The sequence below is a fragment of the Pangasianodon hypophthalmus genome, chromosome 16 (assembly GCF_027358585.1).
Source record: "Pangasianodon hypophthalmus isolate fPanHyp1 chromosome 16, fPanHyp1.pri, whole genome shotgun sequence".
Taxonomy (NCBI): domain Eukaryota; kingdom Metazoa; phylum Chordata; class Actinopteri; order Siluriformes; family Pangasiidae; genus Pangasianodon; species Pangasianodon hypophthalmus.
In genome coordinates this window covers 15,703,402-15,726,460 of record NC_069725.1, presented here as the reverse complement: position 1 = coordinate 15,726,460, position 23,059 = coordinate 15,703,402, and the positions used below count along the sequence as shown (strand labels likewise).

The 23,059-nt window shown below is 41.3% G+C and overlaps 1 protein-coding gene across 7 annotated transcripts in view; it reads left to right on the top strand.

The window, feature by feature from the left end:
- uckl1b (uridine-cytidine kinase 1-like 1b) overlaps positions 1–23,059 on the top strand; it is a 52,988-nt gene that overhangs the window by 6,254 nt on the left and 23,675 nt on the right. For 4 of the 7 annotated variants that reach the window (XR_008304347.1, XM_053241015.1, XM_053241016.1 and 1 more), the window contains exons 2-4: positions 21,243–21,279; positions 21,459–21,652; positions 22,051–22,157. Coding sequence is in view for 6 of the 7 variants with exons in the window: in XM_053241015.1 (XP_053096990.1) it covers positions 21,243–21,279; positions 21,459–21,652; positions 22,051–22,157 (338 nt within the window). In the remaining variant the exon portion in view is untranslated. Of the gene's footprint in view, positions 1–2,404; positions 8,193–21,242; positions 21,280–21,458; positions 21,653–22,050; positions 22,158–23,059 lie in introns of those variants that run through there. The other 3 variants (XM_026920627.3, XM_026920630.3, XM_053241017.1) reach the window with 3 other exon arrangements.

The following is a 23,059-nucleotide window of genomic DNA, read 5'->3' as shown; positions in this document are numbered from 1 at the left end:
CTCTGACTGGGCTGCGGCTGCGCAGCAATCTGCAATGCACTGTGTGTTCTGACACCTTTCTATTATAGCCAGCATTAACTTTTTTTCGCAATTTGTGCTACAGTAGCTCTTCTATGGAATTGGACTAGATGGTCTAGCCTTCACTCCCCATGCACATCAATGAGCCATGGGCTCCCAGGACCCTGTCACTGGTTCACTGGTTGTCCTTAGACCACTTTTGGTAGGTACTAACCACTGCATACCGTGAACACCCCACAAGGCCTGCCATTTTGGGGATGCTCTGACCAAGTCTTCTAGCCTTCATAATTTGGCCCTAATCAAAGTCACTCAGATCCTTATGCTTCCCCCTTTTTCCTGTTTCCAACACATGAACTTCGATAACTGTTCACTTGCTGCCTAATATATCCCACCCTTTTTACAGGTGCCATTGTAACAAGATAATCAGTGTTATTTACAGTTGTGTTCAAATAAGTAGCAGTGCATTAATAAAAGTGAATAAAGTGCAAATATTTTTTAATAGTTTTTATTTCCATGTTTCAAATGTACTGGAAATATTACACATTCAATTCCAAATCAAAGCATTAACAAATTTTATCAAGTCTGTGTTATTCTTTTACAGGAAGCAAAGAAAAGGAATATCAGTCAGTTAAAAAAAATAGCAGTGTTGACATTTTTCTCTTCAAACTCTAAATTTTTTAAGATTAAACTTCACTTTAAATTACTGTACTAATATTTGGTTGCATAGCCCTTGTATTTGATGACTGCTGCGCATCTGTGTTGCATCGAGTCAACCAACTTCTGGCACCTAGAAACAGGTATTTCAGCCCAGGATGAGCAAACTACATTCCACAGTTCCTGTGAATTTTTGGGTTTTGCTTCAGAAACTGTATTTTTAATGTTACCCCACAAGTTTTCAATGGGGTTGAGGTCAGGGGACTGAGCAGGCCACTCCATTACCTTAATCCTTTTTGTCTGGAACCAAGATGTCGTTTATTCGTATGTTTGGGGTTGTTGTCTTGTTGAAAGACCCATTTCAGGGGCATTTTCTCTTCGGCATAGGGCAACATAATCTCTTCAAGTATTTTGATGTATTCAAACTGATCCATGATCCCTGGTATGCGATAAATAGGCCCAGCACCATAGTATGAAAAACATCCCCATACCATAATTTTTGCACCACCATGCTTCACTGTCTTCACAGTGTACTGTGGCTTGAATTCAGTACCCAGGGGTCGCCTGACGTACTGTCAATGACCACTAGACCCGAAAAGAACAGTCAATTGATGTGTTCCTTGGCAAATTTTAATCGATTCTGTACATGCCGTTTTTTTCACCAATGGTGCTTTACAGGGGCTTCTTGCTCTTAGCTTAGCTTCAATCAAACGTCTTCTGACAGTAACAGTACTTAAAGGTAATTTTAAATCATCTTTGATCTTTCTAGAGGGGATGATTTGCTGAATCTTTGCCATTCTGACTATTCTTTGATCCGTTTTAACAGTAGTTGCTCGTTTTCTTCCACATGTTTCAGGTTTTTGTTGCCATTTTAAAGCATTTGAGATCATTTTAACTGAGCATCCTATAATTTGCACCTCTGTATACGTTTTCCCCTCTCCAATCAACTTTGTAATCAAATTGCGTTGTTCCTCTTCACAATGTTTGGAACAGCCCATTTTACTTAGCAATTCAGAAGGAAATATATTTTATAACAATGTGTGAAACATTTGCTTCCCTTCTTCCTTAATAATTAATGACACCTGTTTTTTCACAGAATTGTTGAATTATCTAATTAAACTCCACACTGCTATTGTTTTGAACATGCCCCTTTCAATGAATGAGTCAGTTACTCAAAACAAGCAGAGTGCATGTCATGACAGTCTGTTGTTTTTCTATTACACTACTACATCTACAAGTAAATTATTTGATATGCAGAAATATCACTACTAATAATAACAGTGGTTCATCAGATTACTGATGCTGTACTGCTATTTTTTTTTAACACAACTGTACGTCACCTGTCAGTGGTTTTAATGTTATGGCTGATTGGTGCATATATTAGGGTTGCCAACTTTGGATTCCTGGCTGGAGATTTATGAATCAAATTGCCTTTTTCGCTTTGCGGAAATGAGAGTTGGGGTAAAATGTGCGTAACAATGAAAACAGTGTAAATGTAAATACACAATTTATGCTTTTCTTTATTTTTGAAGTAAAATATTACAGACATTTTCCTGACATGTTTTATGAGCCTGTTTTTTTATGTTTTTGTTGAATGCAGAGGCTGCAGACTTTGAGTTTTTAATCATCTGCACAGGTGGCTCATTTTTGTAGCCTGGTTCCATCTGGGTCATCTTGGTGCACATTACAGAGGACAGTGTATCCTCTAGTGATAATTTATTTCTTGTTGCAGTTTTGTTGAGGCCTATCACAGAGAAGGTTCTCTCAGATTCTGCATTTGAGTGTGATAGGCAGAGCACAAGCTGTGCCACTTTCACAAATCTTTGGAGCCTGGGTGCACCTATGAAATGGCTCTTCATGGCACTCAGGTTTGCCCATATGATGTCCATTCGGTGGAATTCTTTCTCCCCATCCTTATTGACAGTTTTCCAGACCCCTTCTGGGATGTCGGTGTCTTCTAGCATTTGAAATCCAGGAGCTCCTCACCCATGCTGTCCTGTTCTCTGGCATCGTCAAATGGCAGAAGGTGAAAAAAAGTTTAAAAAAAATAAATAAATAAAAAAGCTCAAATGTCATCACTAGTTTTCTTCAATATTATGAAATTCTGTAAATAAAATTGCAACTAATTCATCACCACCAACTTAGCCAAACAAGACAAAAAAACAAAACACATTTTAATTACAAAATCCCTCTCTCTCCCTGTTTAACACCTCAGAAGTATCCTCTCTTACCCATTACAGCAGCTGGTGGAGTCAGCCACCACTCCAAATCACTCACACTCACTTTTTTCATTAAAAAAAAAATTAACATATTTAGTTAATTATTCACCTGGCAGTTGGTTTTCTTGTCCTGGAAGGTCAACATTTTCTAAACTAAAAGTTACAGGCTTCAGGAACTTTGACATCAGCTTTTGTATGAAACTCTTTATCTGAAATACAGAGATATTAACCTCCCAAAAACAACTGTACAAACCAGTTAACTGACATCATGAATACACTAACTGAAATGGTGAAATCACATACCTGCCCATGAAGGAGATAGAAACATGGATCTTGTCTCTGGAATAACAGATTAAACTCAGTAAATGTAGGTAGATGTACGTAGATGTACTTGATATCAGAGGAGAACTTCAGTGGTTGGATCCTCAAAATGGGTACGGAGTCGCACAAATCTGGGTTGCCTTTCATCTACAAAACAAGTACAGCCACCTGATGCTTAAATGCAGTACCTCCATGTACTTTGTGTCACAAAACACACAGAACACTATTCTCAAAGTACAATAAATGCATTAAGCAAGGATAACTTGTCATTAAGCATGTCCTATCTCTTTCTAATTTAATGCAAAAAATGTAGAAATTATATTGTCAGCAATAACTTGAGGGAAATGTAAAAACTTAGAAATACACTGCTCAAAAAAATAAGGGAACACTCAATCATTACAGTATAACACCAAGTTAGCTGAACTTCAGGGATATCAATCTGTCCAGTTAGGACGCATAAGTAATTGTGAATCAGTTTGACCTGCTTTGGTGCAACTGAAAGTGACAACAGGTGCACTGGAGAGGCAACAGTAGGACAACCCCCAAAAAGGGAATGGTTTTGCAGGTGGTGGCCACAGACAATTGCTCTCTCCTTATCCTTCCTGACTGATTTGTCTCTAGTTTTGTGTTTTGTTAGGGTCCTTAGAACTACTTGTGTCATGAGGCAGTACCTGCACCCCCGTCAGTTTGCACGGGTAGTCCAACTCTTCCAGGATGGCACATCCATACATGCCGTCGCAAGGGGGTTTGGTGTGTCCCCCAATACAATTTCAAGAGCATGGAGGAGATACTGGAAGACAGGCCATTACACGAGGAGAGCTGGACAGGGCCGTAGAAGGGCAAGAACCCTGCAGCAGGACCGGTATCTGCTCCTTATTGCGAGGAGGAACAGGAGGATCACTGCCAGAGCCGTACAAAATGACCTCCAGCAGGCTACTGGTGTGCATGTTTCTGACCAAACTGTCAGTAACAGACTCCATGAGGGTGGCATGAGGGCCCGATGTCCTCTAGTGGGACCTGTGCTCACAGCCCTGCACCGTGCCGCTCAACTGGCATTTGCCAGAGAACACCAGAATTGGCAGGTCTGCCATTGGCACCCCGTTCTCTTCACGGATGAGAGCAGGTTCACACTGAGCATATGTGACAGACGTGAGTCTGGAGATGCCGTAGGGAACATTATGCTGCCTGCAGCATCATCCAGCATGACCGGTTTGGCGGTGGGTCAGTGATATCTGGGGAGGAATATCCTTGGAGGGTCGCACAGACCTCGGTAGCTAGCCAACGGTACCCTTATTGCTGTTAGGTACCGGGATGAAATCCTCAGAGCCATTGTCAGACCTTACGCTGGTGCATGACAATGCCCGGCCTCGTGTGGCCTGAATGTGTAGGCAGTTTCTGGATGACGAAGGCATTGATGCCATTGACTGGCCCTCACTTTCCCCAGACCTGAATCCAATTGAGAACCTCTGGGAGGTTATGTATCGGAGCATCCAAAGCCATCAGTTAGCACCACAGACTGTCCAGGAGCTCACTGATGCCCTGATGTAGGTCTGGGAGGAGGTCTTCCAGGACACCATCTGCCATCTCATCAGGAGCGTGCCCAGATGTTGTCGGGAGTGCATACAGGCACGTGGGGGCCATACACGCTACTGACTTACATTATGAATTGCCATGATGAAATTAATCAATTTTTTACTTTGATTTTCGGTGTATTTTTGAATCCAGCCCTCAATGTGCTGAAGACTTTGGCTTCCATTAGCCATTGTGACATCACTTTGTTCTCAACAAATTACAAGTGTATATAAGTAAAGATTTTCAACTTGAATGTTTTGTTCATCGAGATCCAGTGTGTGATTTAAGTGTTCCCTTAATTTTTTTTTGAACAGTGTATTTTCATGGATTTCAGAAACTCTAGTAATTGCTATGCCCCCCTTTAACAGCATTCACTCAAGCTGGCATAGACCTCACAAATTTATGTAAAACCCGACGATCCATGTTAAATCCATTTCACTGTTATCTGAACATGCGCTTCAGTGACAAGGACAAGACTCAGGGAAAATCTGGCCTTTTGTACAAAGGTACATGGTCAATATCACAATCAAAAATTTATTTAAAGTATCAATACCAATAGTGCTATTGTTTTAAATAGTGTTATTGTTAGAAATAGTGCAGTATATTGAATATCCAAGATATTGATCATTTTCCTTTCTTTGGTTAAAAATCTTTTACATTCTAAAACTTTTTCTAGTTTTAAATGGAAAAAAAATATCCCAGATTTTCAATGTGGTCCCAGGCTTTTAGACCTCACAGTATGTGTATATACACTCACTATCCACTTTATTAAGAATATCTGTACACCTGCACATTCATGCAGTTATCTAATCAGCCAGTCATGTTGCAGCAGCACAATGCAAAAAAAAAAAAATCATACAGATACAGGTCAAGAGCTTCAGGTAATGTTCTCATCAAACATCAGAATGAAGAAAAAGTATGATCTCTGTGGCTTTGATCGTGGCATATTTGTAAGCATTCAGACTGTGCAGAGGGGTTTCCTGTTGGTGTTTTGATATGTTTGAGTATTTCATATTGAGTATTTCATAATTTAAAAAGTATTTCTTAAACTCTGTTAGTCTCTGTTTACCTGACTTGAACACTGTTTCCAATAGTAATTATTTTTTAGTACAGCTACCTGCTCAACCCATAGGTGCACAATGTAGAGCCTTAAACAGCTGACAGATGGCGTGCTACTTCTTATACTTACTGCAAGGAAGTAAAGCAGACTAACTTTTGCAGACAAAACTGGCTATCTAACTTGGTTACTCTCGTAACTTTAACACTGAGTGCTAATACTGATGAAGTTCTCCACATTCTGTTATAAAACGTCTTTGAGGACAAACTAAAACTCAAAAAAAGAAAACAAAAAACAATGTTGCCAACTAACATCCATCCAGTCAGCACAGCTGTGGTACTTGCCTGTCAGTCATGTGTCATGAACATATGCATGCATGGATTTTGGGGTGTGGCTCAACAATATGTCTTCCTAGTCTGTCATGTACACATACGCAGTAGTTTGAACTTGATGTTTGTAATACAGCAAAATCCCTAATGAGTATTATCTTGCATGTATGCACTGCTTAGAATATTTAGAATTTCCAAAGTGCAATGTAAGTTGTATTTCTCTTTTCTTCTTGTTTGCTCCTTGTGCCCATGAATTTGTTTGAAGTACATATTAAAAATGTCATGTGTGGGTGCATGTGCGTGCATGCATGTGAATGTGGAGTTTATGCATTTAATGCACTTACTAGGTCATGAAATAGGCTTGAGTTTGAAATATTGGAGTGGTAAAAGGTATTTTATCTTTCCTGTGCAGTGTGGCTTTTGTAGCTTAGGGAGTGTTTAGATAAGTTTTTAAAAAAGGGTTTCCTTTTATGTACCTATTTGGCTTTATAATAAACGTTTAGGTTTGTTTCTTATTGTTACTAAGTGATCTCATATCGCTAAGTAGAGAATGATGTCATCAGTTATTTATGTGTCTGAAAACCTCTCTGTGTTTTGAAATCTTGCCTTTTTGCCAGAACAATTCTCATGAATTGTCATTCACTTAAGGCAGCATAATTCGTGTTTTAATGCATTTGTGTACCAGTTGTGTATCTAGTGGGAGAACACAGGCACAGCAGTATGGCTGTAGCACATGTATCACTTCATACTCTCTCTCCCTCTCCCTGTCCCTCTCTCCCTCTCTCCCTATCCCCTGCCTCTCTCTCTCTCTCTCTCTCTCTCTTCATAGTGGCCTTTTTGAGTACTGACATCACAGAGCCCTGTAATATGAAAATGAGCACTTTAACAAACCACAGTTTTTTATTTGTAAGCATTCAGACCGTCCAGTGAAGTTTCCTGTTGGTGTTTTGATATGGCATTTTGAATGGCAGTGAATGTGTAGACATAAATATTACAGTGTGTAGTAACATTGTGATTTAATTGTGAAAGATGCTCCTGTTTTTGCTTGTCTGTGTGGATATGCAGACAAGGTCGAGAGGGAGCGATTGATTGATGGGGTGAGGGTGACGCAGGTGAGGGCAGGTTTAAGTCTCAATAGGTACAGATGTATGTCTGTTTCTTCCCAGTCTCTTTCTTGTATCCTTCACCCTCTGCTCTTATCTCTTTTGTGTTTACTCCAGCCACGCCCCCCTCTTTTTCTGCTCTGCATGATGGAGCCGCTTGATTTGTTTGTTTCTACAGTTGGCCCCAAAAAGGAAAATGATGATAATTTTCTGTCCCACTACCTCTAACCTCATTTTGTGAGAGGCAGCAGGCAGTAACAGGAGTCTCTCCTTCATTGCTCAATTGCGATACCAAGTGCCACTGCCAGATGCCCAGTGCTGTTAGAGGCCTGTGTAGGGTGCTGTGTGCTACTGACAGGAGGAGGGCTCCAACCTGCAGCTATTAATACCACCACCAATAGAATCTTTGGGGAGAGCTTATCCTCTTACGTTGGCTGGATAGTACAGGAGGGAGGGGAGAGATAGAGGCAGTGAGACACAGAGAGCAGCAGGAGCTCTGACGCAGTTTCATTTCTGAAGAATTCTCCTTTACAATATAAAAAGAAGAACAAAACAAATGTGTAACTCATAGTTTTGTTTCTTTTCTCTTTCCTTTTGTCTCTCTCTCTCTCTCTCTCTCTGTCTCTCTTGCTTGCTCCTTTCTCTTCATCTCTCTCTGTCTCTATCAGTTTCCTTTTTACACTCTCTCGCTTGGCACCACATACTTACTTGCCAGAGGGCATGTAATGCTATTAGCTTTGTACCCATATGTTTTTATGTGACCCTGTCTACGTACATGCTGGCTCCAGGGCAGCAAGCTGATATATAAGCACAGTCCTCAGTTAGGAACCTTTTTCTCTTGCTTGCTCACCATGAACACACTGCCAGGCTTGTTTGGAGCCAGGATCTCAGGCTGCTGGGCTTTAAGGGCAGACAGAAGGTAAGCCTGAGTTACTTAGTTTATTTGTTTCTATCTCTCTCTCTTTCTGTCTCTCTCTCTCACACACATGCACACACACACTTAAATTTGTGATCATTTGGTTTTAAGCTGCATCTGCCGGTCATTCTGTGAAATATTCATATCACAATAATTGCCTAAACTTTTATCTTGCTTTACAAACATATATATAATGTGTGTGTGTGTGTGTGTGTGTGTGTGTGTGTGTGTGTGTGTGTGTGTATATACACACACACTGTGGAATGTGTGTGTGTGTATACACACACTGTGGAAAAGTCCTAAAAGATAAATACTACACTGTGCAGTAAGCAGTAATAAACTAAACAAATTCAATATTTGTTGTGACAGCCCTTTGCTTTTTTTTTTTCTTAAATAGTAGTCCCAGGTACAGTTTGTGCTTTTTTTTGAAAGGAAATTAGCTGCTAAGCTTTCCTGTGCATCTTGGAGAATCTGCCACAGTTTTTCTGGAGACTTTGACTGTTGCAGTTGCTTCATTATGTTTTTTTTGTCTGAAAAGTGGTCTCATATAATATTTCGCTTTCTTTAATGACGTACAAATATTTTCCTGTAACATTTATTATTATTATTATTATTATTATTATTATTATTATTATTATTATTTAGAAAAGTAGTATTTGGAGTGGAGTGGTTTTTGTACTAAATCAATAATGCAGAATTCCTAAAATAAATATCTATAACAATTTGTACTAAAAATAAAAACAAAATAGGGTACCTAAGACTTTTGCACAGTACTATATGTGTGTATATATACATGCCCCTCTGAAAGTATTGGAATGGCAAGGCCAGTTCTTTTGTTTTTGCTATATACTAAAGACATTTTGGTTGGAGATCAAAAGATGAAGGAAACAATGGATCAGAATTTCAGCTTTCATTTCCTGATATTTACATCTAGATGTGTTAAATAATTTAGAACATGGCACCTTTTGTTTGAACCCACCCATTTGTTCAAGTGATCAAAAATATTGGAACATGTGATTGACAGGTGTTTCTTGTTGCCTAGGTGTGCCCTGTTAGATTAATTGTTTAAATAGTTAATAGCTCTGAATGTGTACTCTTCGTATGAGCTCTGGGTTTTGCCTGTGAAGACTGCATTTGTTGTTAAAAAGGATAAGCCAACCTGAAGATAAGAGAGCTGTCTATGGGAGAAAAGCAAGCCATTTTGAAGCTGAGAAAATAGAGAAAATCCATTAGAGCCATTGCACAAGCAATGGGCATACAATAATTTGGAATGTCCTGAAAAAGAAAGAAACCACTGGTGTACCAACAACCAGCCATCAAATAGATTGGCCAAGGAAAACGACAGCAGTTGCTGACAGAAACATTGTGAGAGCTGTGATGAAAAACCCAAAAACAACAGTCAGTGGCATCACCAACAGCCTCCACAGGCAGAAATGAAAGTATCACAATCCACCATTTAAATAAGACTTCAAGAGCAGAAATATAGATGCCATGCCAAAGGTTGCAAAACATTCATTAGCAGAAAGAATCAGAAGGTCTGATATGAATTCTCAAAGAAATACAGAGATGATCCAGAAAGGTTTTGGAACCAAAATTAACCTCTACCAAAGTAATGGAAAGGCCAGAGTGTGGAGAAAGAAAGGATCTACTCTTGATCCAAACATATGAGCTCATTGGTCAAGCACAATGTAGGTTGTGTCATGGCTTGGGCTTGCAAAGCTTCTTCTGGAATGGGCTCACTAATCTTTATTGATGTAACTCATGATAGTAAAAGCAGAATGAATTCAGAAATCTGCAGAAACATTAGTCTGCCAGTTTACAGAGAAATGCATCCAGTCTAATTGGTAGGAACTGCCAATACAAAAAAGGACTTCATCAGGGGAAAAAAGTGGAAAGTTTTAGATTGGCCAAGTCAATCCTCAGACCTTAACCCAATTGAGCATGCATTTCACCTGTTGGAGAGGAGACTGAAGGGAGGAGCCCCCAAAACAAACAACAACTGAAAGAAGCTGTGGTAGAAGCCTGGAAGAGCATCACAAAAGGAGAATGCAACAGTTTGGTGATGTTAGTGGGTCGCCGACTTGGTGCAGTGGCTGCAAGTAAGGGATATGCAACTACATATTAAGTGTTATTTACTTTAAGACTATCTGTTCCAGTACATTTGCACATTTAAAAATTGTGTGGTCTGGTAAAAAAAAGGTGGCATGTTCTAAGTTGTTTAACACATCTAGATGTGAATACGAGGAAATGAAAGCTGAAATTCTGATTTATTGTCTCATATTTATCTTTTGACCTCAAACCTAAATGTCTTCGGTGTATATCAGGCCTTACCGTACCAATACTTTCAGAGGGAACTGTGCGTATATGTATGCGTGTGTGTGTGTGCGCGTGTGTGTCATTATATATATTTATTTATATATATATATATATATATATATATATATATATATATATATATATATATATATATATGACAGGTGAAGTGAAAAACATTGATTATTTCATTACAATGGCACCTGTCAAGGTGTGGGATATATTAGGCAGCAAGTGAACAGTCAGTTCTCCAAGATAATGGGTCAGAGCTGTTTTGTCAGCACAAGTATGACCTATACAAGATTATCCAGGTGGTTTTAATGGTGTGGTTGATCGATGTGTCAGAGTAACATCCACATGAATGCCAGGAACCAAGGTTTCCCAGCGGAACATTTCCCAGGCCAATCTGGCCTTCCAATTCTTACTGCTGTTGAGTGGTTTGCATCTTGTGGTATGGCCTCTTTATTTCTGCTCTTGAAGTCTTCTTCAAACAGTCGATTGTGATACCTTCACCCCTGCCCTGTGGATATTGCTTGTAATGTGTTAAACAACAGTGTTAAACAACAAACAGGGTTTCACCTGCAAAGACGTCATTTGTTGTTTCAAAGGATAAACCAACATAAAGACTAGATGGTACCTGAGAGTATTTACAGTTGGGTCCATAAGTATTTGGACAGTGACACATTTTTCATACTTTTGCCTCTACACACCACCACACTGGGTTTAAAATGAAGCAATCAAGATGTGATTGAAGTGTAGATTTTCAATTTTAATTCAAGGGGTTTTAACAGAAATATTGCATTAACCTTTAGGTACTACAGGCACTGTTTACATAGTCCTTCCATTTTCACAGGCTGAAAAGAAATTGGACAAACTAAATTCATTATTCCATTCCCAGTTCTGGAACAAGATTATTTGGACAGATGAATCCAAGATTAATGAATCAAGGAAAGCGTGAAGAGTATGGAGAAGGACAGGTAGGGCTCTTGATCCACACCATACCACATCATCTGTCAAAACATGGTGGAGGCAGTGTATGGCTGCAAATGGAACTGGGTCACTGGTGTTTATTGATGTCACTGCTGACAGAAGTAGCAGGATGAAGTCACAGTGTATAGAGCTATACTTTCTGCTCAGAGTCAGTCAAATGCTGCAAAACTGATAGGACGGTGCTTCACAGTACAGATGGATAATGACCAAAAACATACCACGAAAGCAACCCACGAGCTTCGCCCCTTCCCAATCTTCCCAATCCTGTAAAATTAGCCAAAAGGCATACCCAAAATTAGATTTAAAGCTGTTCTTGAACCTTTTGAAGTACATGCATGGTTTTGGTCTCTTTTGAAAGGTAGGATATCTGCGGGTCATTAAAAAGTTTTGGAAGGTAATAAATAAATTTGTCATAAATTATGGTCATTAAAAAGTATTAAGTATTCTTGAGGTATTATTTTATATATATATATATATATATATTATGATTTAAACATGTCCCTGCTTAAGTCATAAGTTTGAATGAAATTGTTTATTCCGAGATCTCTGTTGTGCAAGGTGAATTTGTGTGTCCAGAGCCAATAGAATCACGTTGTAATTTGACGTCATTTTTGGCACCACGACAATGGGCCTGGACCAGGGGCTGCTGGACTCTTCAATGATGCCTCCTTGATAGCATTACGACGGGCCTCTGGGACATGATAGGGACGCTGGCGGACCACAACTCCCGTTGGGATCTTGATGTCATGGTGGACCAGATGGGGGTCAGGGCAGTGGTGGAGGAGAAGACGTCGGCAAACTGGTCCACCACCTCCGAGAGCTGGCTCTGGGCTGGGGTGAGCTCACCTCCTCGGTGGACCAAGGCACGCTCAGGCAGATCTTTGGGGGGACTCGCGAACACAGACACCACAGGGGCTGGGCCAGTCCTTTCTTTAAAAGGTTAATATGGTAAATTTGGGTGTCTTACCGCTTACCTGGTTGCTGCAAGCAGTAGTTTATAGTACCCACCCTTTTGAGGGCCGTGTACGGGCCTTGCCAGCGAGCCAGGAATTTGCAGGAGGTACTGGGAAGGAGGAGGAGGCCCTGGTCTCCAGGCTGAAACTCCCGGGGCTAGGCTGGACAGTTGTAGGTCCTCCTCTGCTCTTGCTGGGCTCTTGGACGATGGGTGCCACATGGCGATTTGCTCCTGCATTTCTTGCACATAGTTGATTAGAGGAGGGCTGCTCCACCCAGGCCTCCCAGGCCACTTCCAACAGTCCCCGAGGTCGCAGTCTGTAGAGGAGCTCAAAGGGGGTGAAGCTGGTGGACTCTTGAGAAGTCTCCTGGATGATGGAGAGGATGTAAGGGAGGAGCAGGTCCCAGTTCCTCCCCTCTTTGTCTACCACCCTCTGAAGCATCCTCTTCAAGGTTTGGTTGAATCTCTTCACCAGCCCATCTGTTTGAGAGTGGTAGATGGACATCCTCAGGTGCTTCACCTGCAACAACCGATACAGATCCGCCATTACTTTGAACATGAAGGGTGTACCTTGGCCGGTGAGGATGTCCTTGGGGATTCTGACCTGGCTGAAGAGGAGGAGGAGCTCTCGGACGATATTCTGGGTGGTGGCCTTCCAAAGAGGCACTGCCTCAGGGTATCGGTTGGCGTAGTCCATGATGACCAGGATGTTCTTGTGGCCCTGGGCAGACTTCGGCAGCGGCCCCATGAGATCCATACCTGTCCAGGACACCTATAATGGGTAGAGAAATTAAGGGTGTAGGAGGCTGACATGGGACGGTCCATTGGCATTGGGGGCACCGCTGGCCTTTACGTCCGCATCCATCTCCAGCTAGAGGAAACGGTCCAGCAGCTTCTCCAAAGTGTTGCGGGCCCTCCGGTGACTGCCCAGAGGATGGGAGTATGCCAGGTGCAGGAGGGATCGCGTTCTGGAGCAAGGGACCACCAGGAGGTCACAGGGCTGACCTTGTCCACTCTGGAGGTGGCGGCGGCGGGGTTCGGCTTGACAGGCATGGGCTTGTCAGGGCGTGTCCCATAATATGGGCGATTGATGGGCCTCCTCTCCCTGTGGCCTGGCAGATCTGGGCACCAGAGAAGCAGTGGCCCTAGGTATGTCGCGCTGATCACCCCTGCCAATCTCCAGGGTTGCTAAGGCACATTGCAGAGCCTCCAGCCTCTCTCGGGGGTTCCAAGACCTTTGCATGCCCATGACCTTCCTTTCTTCAGGTGACAGAGTCCACAGGAAGCGGTCCATTACCACCCAATCGACGACCTCTGTGGCGGTGCACAACTAAAGCTGGAGCCAACTCTTGGCAGAGGGCAACAGGCAGTCCATTTGACCGCGAGGGTTGGCCTTGGATTTGTAGGCCCAGTGGTGAAACTCTGCTGCCGTGCTGGTCAATGAGAGGCTGCAGCGCACCAGGATCTCGCTTTTCAGCTGGTCGTAGTGTGCGGCCTCAGAGGGGATCATGGCGTGGTAGGCCAGCTGGGCCTCCCCTGAGAGGAAGGGTGCTAGGATGCCGGTCCAGTCCTCCTCTGGCCAACCTTCATGGAATGCAGTGCACTCAAAGGTGTGGAGGTAGGCTTCGACGTTGTTGTCCCAAGTCATCTTGTTGAGGAGGCGCTGGGCATTAGCATATGCGGAGGTCTGAGCATGAACCACAGGAGAGGAAAGTAAGGTGCACAAGTGACTTTTTATTTACAAGTGCGGGAAGTGGGGTGATGGGTGGTAGTGCAGGCTTGATGCTAGGTGAAGGGGTCACCATGCAGGAGAGGTTGCAGTGCAGTGGCAGGACCCAAGGGGCTCTGCGGTTGGCAGGCAGACAGGTTGGCACTGCCGTGGGTGAATGGTCCTTCTTGTTGTCTGCAAGATATAGAGAGAACAGTGTTAGTGTGGGGCATACATAATTACTGCCTCTTTCTCTACTATTATGTTAGTACATATGCATATCTCTTTATTTATACAGCTGTATATAGAGTAAATAATGCACAAATCTGTACATTATTATTATTATTATTATTTTTATTGTTAAGTCTTACTATTTAAATGTTTTCTGTTTTCATGTAAGATATGTATATATGTATGTAACAAGGAGCACCTTAAAAAACCACAACAAATTCCTTGTGTGTCTGCGCACACACTTGGCGAATAAAGCTAATTCTGATTCTGATTCTGATAAACCCGAGTCTCTCTCCCTTACCCATACCGCAGGCCCCTTTTATACTCCCCCTTCTTCTCAAGGAGGGTAGGGAGCTGCCGCAGCCCTCATTGGTTGCCAGCTATGCCTGATTACCCCGCCCCTGGCAGCCACGCGTTCCTGTGCTTTCCACAACGGGTGGTGTTGAAGTGGTGCTGTCCTTTCAGCACCATAGCGGGAAGGAAAAGTGAGGAGCACTTGTCGGTTTGTGTGTGCGGGCTGCCAGCCCATCATCACAACATTTTGTACAAAATGTACAGTACAATCATTTTTCCTTATTGTCAAAACAACAAAACACCACTTTGTAATGTTACTGTAAACATTTTTAAAACAACCAAGCAGAAACAGAGAAAAAAAAAATGCACATTTGACTGCTCAAACTTTAAACAATCTTGCAAGTTGGTTCAACCCTAGAGTACAGTTCATGGAAGTGCTTTCAACTCCATTAGCTTCTCACCTATTTGACACTCCACACTTTCTAGAGCCTGCTCTTTTTCTTTAGCAGCGCTTCAAAGTCCATTCGAATTTGAAATCAAGCTGAGTTTTCCAAGTTTCTCTGCCTTCTCTGCACTATGATCAGCAGAGGTGCAGAGAACCTGAATATCCTTGGTTATCCTCTTTTTCTTTCCTTTTAGTTTTCTGTCTCCTCCATCAGTCCTTTTCTTTTTCATTTCTTTTTCCTTTTCATATTCAAAATTCAAGCACATTTTAAACCTTGAAATTACCCCAATTAAAATCAAGCATTTTCCAAAATTTCAAGACTCTGTATGAACCCTGTTTAGAGGAGAGTGCAGGAGATTCTCATAGTTGGCTTCACATGGACTCTCTGTGAACAGGAGCTCTCTCCCGGCTTTACTGCTTTCTAATTTGAATGCTTCTTTAAAATGCATTACTAACAATTTTGTAGTTCATTTTTAGTTCAATTTTGTAGGTCTTTTTTAGGGTACTGAAACAAATTAAGTATCATTTTGGGTATCACACAGCCCATTTGTGAGAATGATCATTTTCCACCAGCTTTGAGTGATAGCACTTGTTTAATATGGAGTAACAGTGGTCTTTGTACACTTAAGGAGTTATACGCAGATGGTCACTTTTCTTCTTTTGATCACTTGCTTGGTAGATTTGGTCTTTCTCAGTCTAAATTTTTTTTCCACTACTTGCAGATTCAGCATTATGTCAAGCAGGCTTTTTCTGTCTACAGGATCCAGCCAAAAGAGCACTGTTTCTATACTCTAGTGCGATAATCACCAGATACTAGGCATATGGTTTCACAATTTGTTTCCTTGTTCTCTTTGTAGTTGAATACATCCTCAGATCATCTTAAGATAGCCTGAGAAAGTGATTCTGGCATCAATCTATCTGTTGTTTTTTGGTTCAGAATCTTGCGCAGAATATATAGCTGTTGCATCAATGCAAGACTCCAGTTAATACAGTTTAAAATTATATACAGTCTGTATTATTCTAAAGCCAAACTCCGCAAGATCTACCCAGGTGTGTCATCAATTTGTGAACGTTGCAAGGGTGCAGCGGGAACCCCATCTCATTCTTTTTGGTTCTGCCCACAGCGCCATGGTTTATGGCAAGATATATTTTCATGGTATTCTGTTCCGTGATTGGGATATCCCACCAGAAATGAAATTGGCCATCTTTGTGTGTTCTAACACAGTTACTTCTCTGCCTTATTATTTGCAGTTGTTGCTAATGATGGGCATGATTGTGGCTAAGAGAATCATACTGAGGGATTGGCTTGCTGATATGGTCTCAGTCTTACATCTTGAAATAATATGTTTTAATGAAGCAAAGTCCTGTAAAAAAACTTTCCAAAGTCTGGGGCCGCTTCCTCCAACATTTAAATGGCAGCAGAATTTAAACATTTTTACATATTTTTGATAGTATGATATTTTGTTGTGCCCTGTCTCCTTGTTTACGTGATTTATGTCCCACCCGTGGACTCCATGTAGGCATTTATGTCATTTGAAATGTGGTCTGGCTTGTGTTGGTTTTTTTATGTTGTATAGTTTCTGTTGTTGTTCATATAAAAATTAATAATTTTGAAAGAAAATTAATTATTTTTTACACACTCATACATCAAACAATTCCCACTCAATCTACATGTTTTTGGCATCAAAACGATCGTGTGAATCTCCTGAACCAAACCATGTCTTTCAGCTACATGATAAATGTTTTGAGCTTTTGTTTCCTGCTATGTTTCCCAGTCTTTTTTTTTTATATCGGCTGTTTAAAAGAGACTTTCCACTGTCTCACTGGCTGCTCTTGCGTCTTTTAAACTCTCATAAATTGAACAGTTTTCACATTCTACACATTTCGGCATCAAATCGATCAACCATCCACCCTTCACACTTGAATTAGTAAAGCGACTTGGTGAATATTTTCAAGTTTTGAAGGTTTGTTTAGCTATATTGTGGAGTCTGTAAAGTTGTCTTCTAATTTCACTCTTATTTATGGGATCATAAATCTAAAAAATTTCAGTTGAAGCTCACATATTGCGCATCAAACCGACCATGTGGACATCCTCCTTTCTTTCCCCTTTCATTTTAATAGGGGAAGGCTAGAGTGGGTGAAGTCATCACCACTCTACTGTTTGAGCATTTGTTTGGGACTGTCAGATTTGGCTTTTACTAATTTTTCGTGTTTTTAAACAGAGCCAAAAGCCTAAAATAAATACACATGCAAATTGTGATTGCCTGAAACCCAAATATAATTGCTAGTGTGACCTCTAATTGCCTCAAACCAAAATTTAAATATTCCCCTGCCTGCATATTGACCCAACAGTAAAAAAAATAAATACACCAGTGACCTCTAATTTCCCTAAACCCAAATATAAATACCCTCCTGATTGCTCCAGTTTGCCCCTGAATTGCCCCAAAAGCCCCCCCCCCCCCCAAAAAAAAAAACACCTTGTAAATTGGAAAAGCCCCAAACCTGAATATAAATACGCAAACCCAAATATTAAAAATATATGTGAAGTATTATGATGTGCGTGTAACAATTGACCAATGTGTCACAACACACTCGCAGTTTCTGCAGGAACTGCACTATCTAGTTATTAGGGGGGGCCAAGCACCAAAGATGCATAGGCACCCTATTGATATGTTTTCTTCTTCTTCTGGCTAGTGTGTCTATGGCAGCCCATAGAACTGTCTGGTAAAAAGTTGTGAAATTTGGCACACTGATTGGGGAGGGTCTAAGGAACATTCTGACCAAATTTGGGCCAAGTGCTGCCAATGCTGTAGTGCCACCTTTGGGTTAAATTTGGGCCTAATTCGAAAGTACAATTATGTTCATAACTTTTGAACCATGTGTCCAAAATATTAAAGCCAAGAATCCATGGATTCTCTGGGTGGAGACGAGTTCAGTGCACCCTATTACGTCAGTTTCTGCCTAATTAGATTTTCCGCCATCTTGGATTTTGTCAAAAACAAAAACAATATAAATTAATTTTGTCCAATTATCACCAAATTTGGCACACATCATCTTCAGAGTAAACGTCACAAAAGTTAACAAAAGAATTTTGAATAGTCTAAAGGGTTTACCCATAATAGGCCAATAAATCTGAAGGCAAAGCCGCCAAACAGGAAGTGAGGCTGTATATCAGCAGCGACTTTGCACACTGACAAAAAACTTGGTAGCCATCTTCAGGATCATGACCTGAGGCTATGCCACAAAGTTTGTGATAGCACCACATACTGGTCAAAAGTTACAATAACACGCCAAAAATGCTTACATCTAATTACCATTTTGGCTACTCCTTCACCAGTGTTGGCTCAAATCATCTTGACACCTGTCTAAACAATGCTGCAGCAATGCCACCCTGATGCCCATTTGTTCATCTAGACCTTTCCTCCTACAGCCAGAGAATTCCACCACTGTCCGTGGTCAAAACATACACATCATGAGTGAAACTACAAATCACTCTTGAATCCCTTTGCCTAAAGTTTTGGCTTGGCTTTCCTGTGATTGCTTAGGCAACAATTGTAGCATGTCTGTGAATATGTGGCTCACCGAGTTTGAGTGCTTGGCCTGAAAATGCAGCTTTAATTATTATTTTTCCACCTGATTTTCTGCACATACTCCTCCTATAGTTTTTGAGATACTGACACCAAACCTACAGTAAAATGTTGCGTCTGGCCCGGAGCAGTGTGCTTGTATACAGCTTTTTGATCGGTCAGGCGAATCCCACATAGCAGCCATACAAAGCGCCTTTTTTTCCCCCATATAAACGAATGGAAAAAAATTTTGAAGGTCATACAAACCAAACACTGCATGCTACAGACATGAAAGTTGGCCATTCTGTAGTACAGGTAGGAGTGATTACCCCATTTTGCGTAAAGATGCCGAAATATGCAGTTTGGACCATTTAGCTCCTAATCCTTACTAATCCTACTCAGACCAAAAGTATATTATTCAGCGCTATTAATTGTCCAATCAGTTAGTTTACAGGGTACAACTGGGTAACAAGAAACACTTGTCAGACACATGTTCCAATATTTTTGAACACTTGAAAAATGGGTTGGTTCAACAAGAGGTGTCACGTTCTAAGTAGTTTAACACATCTAGATGTAAATATCAGGATAATGAATGCTGAAATTCTGATCTATCATCTCATATTCATTTTTTGATTTCTAACCCAAATATCTTCAGTGTATAGAAAAATAAGTGGCTTTGCTGTTCCAATATTTTCGTGGGGACTGTAGCTATTCTAAAAGAAGTGGTTAACAGAAACCAAAGGCACAGCAGTGATAGAGAAATCAAGTTAGTTTTGTGTAGAAGGGAAACAGTTTGTGAATATGTGTGTCTTGAAGTTTGATTTAAATAAGGCAAGACTTGTGCAGTCTCTGAGATACAGAGGGAGTGCATTCCAAAATTTGGGTGCTGTGGCACTGAAGGATCTGCGTCCAACTGCAGAGAGTTGGCCTGCATAGAGCCCTGACCTCAACCTCACTGAACTCCTTTCGGATCAACTGGACACTGACTGCACCCCGGTCTTCTCATCCAACATCAGTGCCCTACCTCACTAATGCTCTTGTGGCTGAATGGGCAAATCCCCACAGCCACATTCCAAAAGCTATATGGATTGGAATATATCTGGAATGGGATGTTCAAAAAGCACATATAAGTATGATGGGCAGGTGTCCATAAACTTTCGGCCAAATAGTATAAAAAGGGGCGAGTCCGTGTGCTTTAAGTAAAAAGTGCTTTACATGGTATAAACATAATTTTGAATTGGATGTGGGCTCTAACCAGTAGCCAGTGTAATTGCTGTAGAACAGGAGTGATAAGGGCAGATTTCTTTGTATATGTGAGTAATCTAGTAATTTGGATATATAATTTGGATATGTTTAGAGAAGTCCACATTTTGACAAAAATCGAAACACATTAGTATAGACATGAATTCAGCTGTCATAGGGCATTGAGGAGAATAAGCTTAAATGTAAATTCAAATTAAAATGTAAATTCTTGAATGCTGGCACTAGCAGCTGACAAGTTTTGCTGTAAAATAAGAGAAGGACTATGTTTTTCTCACAAATACTTTTGATTATGGCAAGGTAGCTTTCTTTGTAAGTGACCAGCAATTAAATTGACTTTCTTTGTCACTGAGTTCAAATGAGTTTTTTTGTTTGTTTTTTTTTACTAGCTGGCACAAATGTTGTACATTTACCCTCTTTTTATTGGTGGGTAATGGCGGTTTATTCGTTCATCAAACCAGATTGAAGTGATAGATCTACACACATAAGCATTACTCTAAAGTCCATGAACTTTATAGCAAAAGCCCTGGTGGATTGAGTTAAGTTGCAGCAGTTCAGATAATGAACAGAAGTAAGCCATAACACAGTGGCTGTATGTGGAATCACCCTGTTCCAGAGGATAGAAGAGACAGTTTATGAGTGGGAGCATCACACCGAGACACCTCTTAGCTATCATGGTCACCTCTCTTACAGGCGCTTGTTGAACAGGATAACATCCTAGCAGCAGTGGAGCTGGACTGCAGAGTGTCACAGGCTGCAATATATTCTGTCTGTGAGGTCCTGGGGTTTGCAGAGTTTTGAGGTGGTTCTGTAGAGTTGACCACCTTGCACCAACCTGCGTCCATTCTTCCTAGCATCCTAAGAGCAAAACCTTCTGCACAATAACTGCACAATACCCAGCCTAATCCAGATCTACCTTATCTCTCTCCACTGTTCCTCCATCAGTCCTGCCTGCCAATGCATGCTTCTTTAGTCCTCCTCCAATTCCCTCCAACCTCTATTCACAAATATTCCGAAAGTTTGGATGTTAACCTCTTATCTCTGCTGTGCCCCTCAACTGGCCCAAATTTGCCCTGGTCTTCTCCATGTACCATGATATAATCTGCTTCCCACATCCAGATGACAGAAACTTGCTGACTACCTAGCCGTGGTATTAGATCTAGCTGTTTGCTTTAATGGGACAAGCATCTATGAATGCCAGAGCTTATTATTAGCCTGTGCTACCAATTGTCTGAAACAGAGGAACAGTTCAACTTTCTGGATCTAGAACTAATCTTCTGCATATTTGCAGGTTGTACTGCGGACAGGACATGGTATTGCAGGACAGGGTGATGTAATCAGTTATCATATTTTTCTTTACAAAAACAAATGACACTCGCTGTTGTGCCAGTAAAATGTGTCAAAAGTCATAATTTGTCAAAAAGACATAACTATTTAAAGTTTGTAAAGAGAATGAAACAGGAAGTGATTGTGACATTTTTTGTTTGTCTTATTTTTGGCTTCACAGTGGGGGAGGTGAAGGCTCTCTGGACAGGCTTCTCCCATCTGTCAACACAGGTCTGTCACCACGCAAACGAACCACCAGCCAATGCAAATCAGAGCCCCCCCTGCTGCGCACAAGCAAGAGAACCATCTATACAGCGGGTCGTCCACCCTGGTACAACGAACATGGCACCCAGTCCAAAGAAGCATTTGTCATTGGTGAGTAGATTAAGACAGTGGTTGTCTACTACATTTAAATGCATACAATTTTATTAGATTTGGCTGAACCAGATTTATAAATAAAACAATAAATTGATAAAATGTAAAATTACTAAATAGAGAGGCTTACTTGGACTCTAGCACTCTCTCAAGCAGTCTCTCTCTCTCTCAAACACTTACAGTTTATTTATTCTTTGTTACAGGTCTTTCATTCTCCTAATTACTCCAGTCTGATTATCTTAAGAATATTATGATAAAAGTTATTCCTTTAACACATTCAGAAACATCTTTCTTCAAAGTTGCTTCTTGAGAAGCAAAAAACAAAGGGCATTGTACAGAATTCGTGAGGTTGAACTTGATAAAACTTGAACTCCAATTTCACATGGCTCTTCCCACAGGTCTTTGTGGAGGAAGTGCTTCTGGTAAAACAACAGTAGCCCGGAAGATAATTGAAGCTTTGGATGTTCCTTGGGTTGTGCTCCTTTCAATGGACTCCTTTTACAAAGTGAGATACTGTGATTTGTTGTGGATCTCTATTGTTGCATGGATACATATTGTAGCATGCATTGTTGGCTAACAATTCATCCATAATTGTATAGAAACATACACCTATAACTAAAAACATCATACATTTATACACCGAATAGCCATAATATTAAAACCACCTGCCTAATATTGTGTAGGTCAAGCTCTACAGCTCTGACTTGTCACGGCATGGACTCCACAAGACCTCTGAAGGTGTGCTGTGGTATCTGGCACCAAGAGGTTCTTCAGCAGATCCTTTCCTGTAAGCTGCCAGGTGGGGTCTCCATGGATCAGACCTGTTTGTCCTGCACATCCCACAGATGCTCGATCGGATTGAGATCTGGGGAATTTGGTGGCCAAGTCAACACTGAACCTGAACTCTTTGTCATGTTCCTCAGTGCATTCCTGAACAATTTTTGCAGTGTGGTAGAGCACATTATCCTGCTGAAAGAAGCCACTGCCATTAGGGAATACCATTGCAATGAAGGGGTGTACTTGGGCTGCAACAATGTTTAGGTAGGTGGTACATGTCAGAGTAATGCCAAAGTAAAGAATGCCAGGACCCAAGCAGAACACTGCCCAGAGCATCACACTGCCTCTGCAGGCTTGTGCATCCTTCTGCATCCTGGTGCCATCTCTGCCCCAGGTAACCGACGCACACACACCCGACCGTCCACACGATGTAAAAGAACACGTGATTCATCAGACCAGGCCACATTCTTCCACTGCTCCATGGTCCAGTTCTGATGCTCATGTGCCCGGACAGGGTCAGCATGGGCACTTTGGGCGGTCTGCGGCTACGCAGCCCCATACACAGCAAGCTGTGATGCACTGTGTATTCTAACACCTTTCTGTCATAGGCTACATTAACTTCTTCATCAA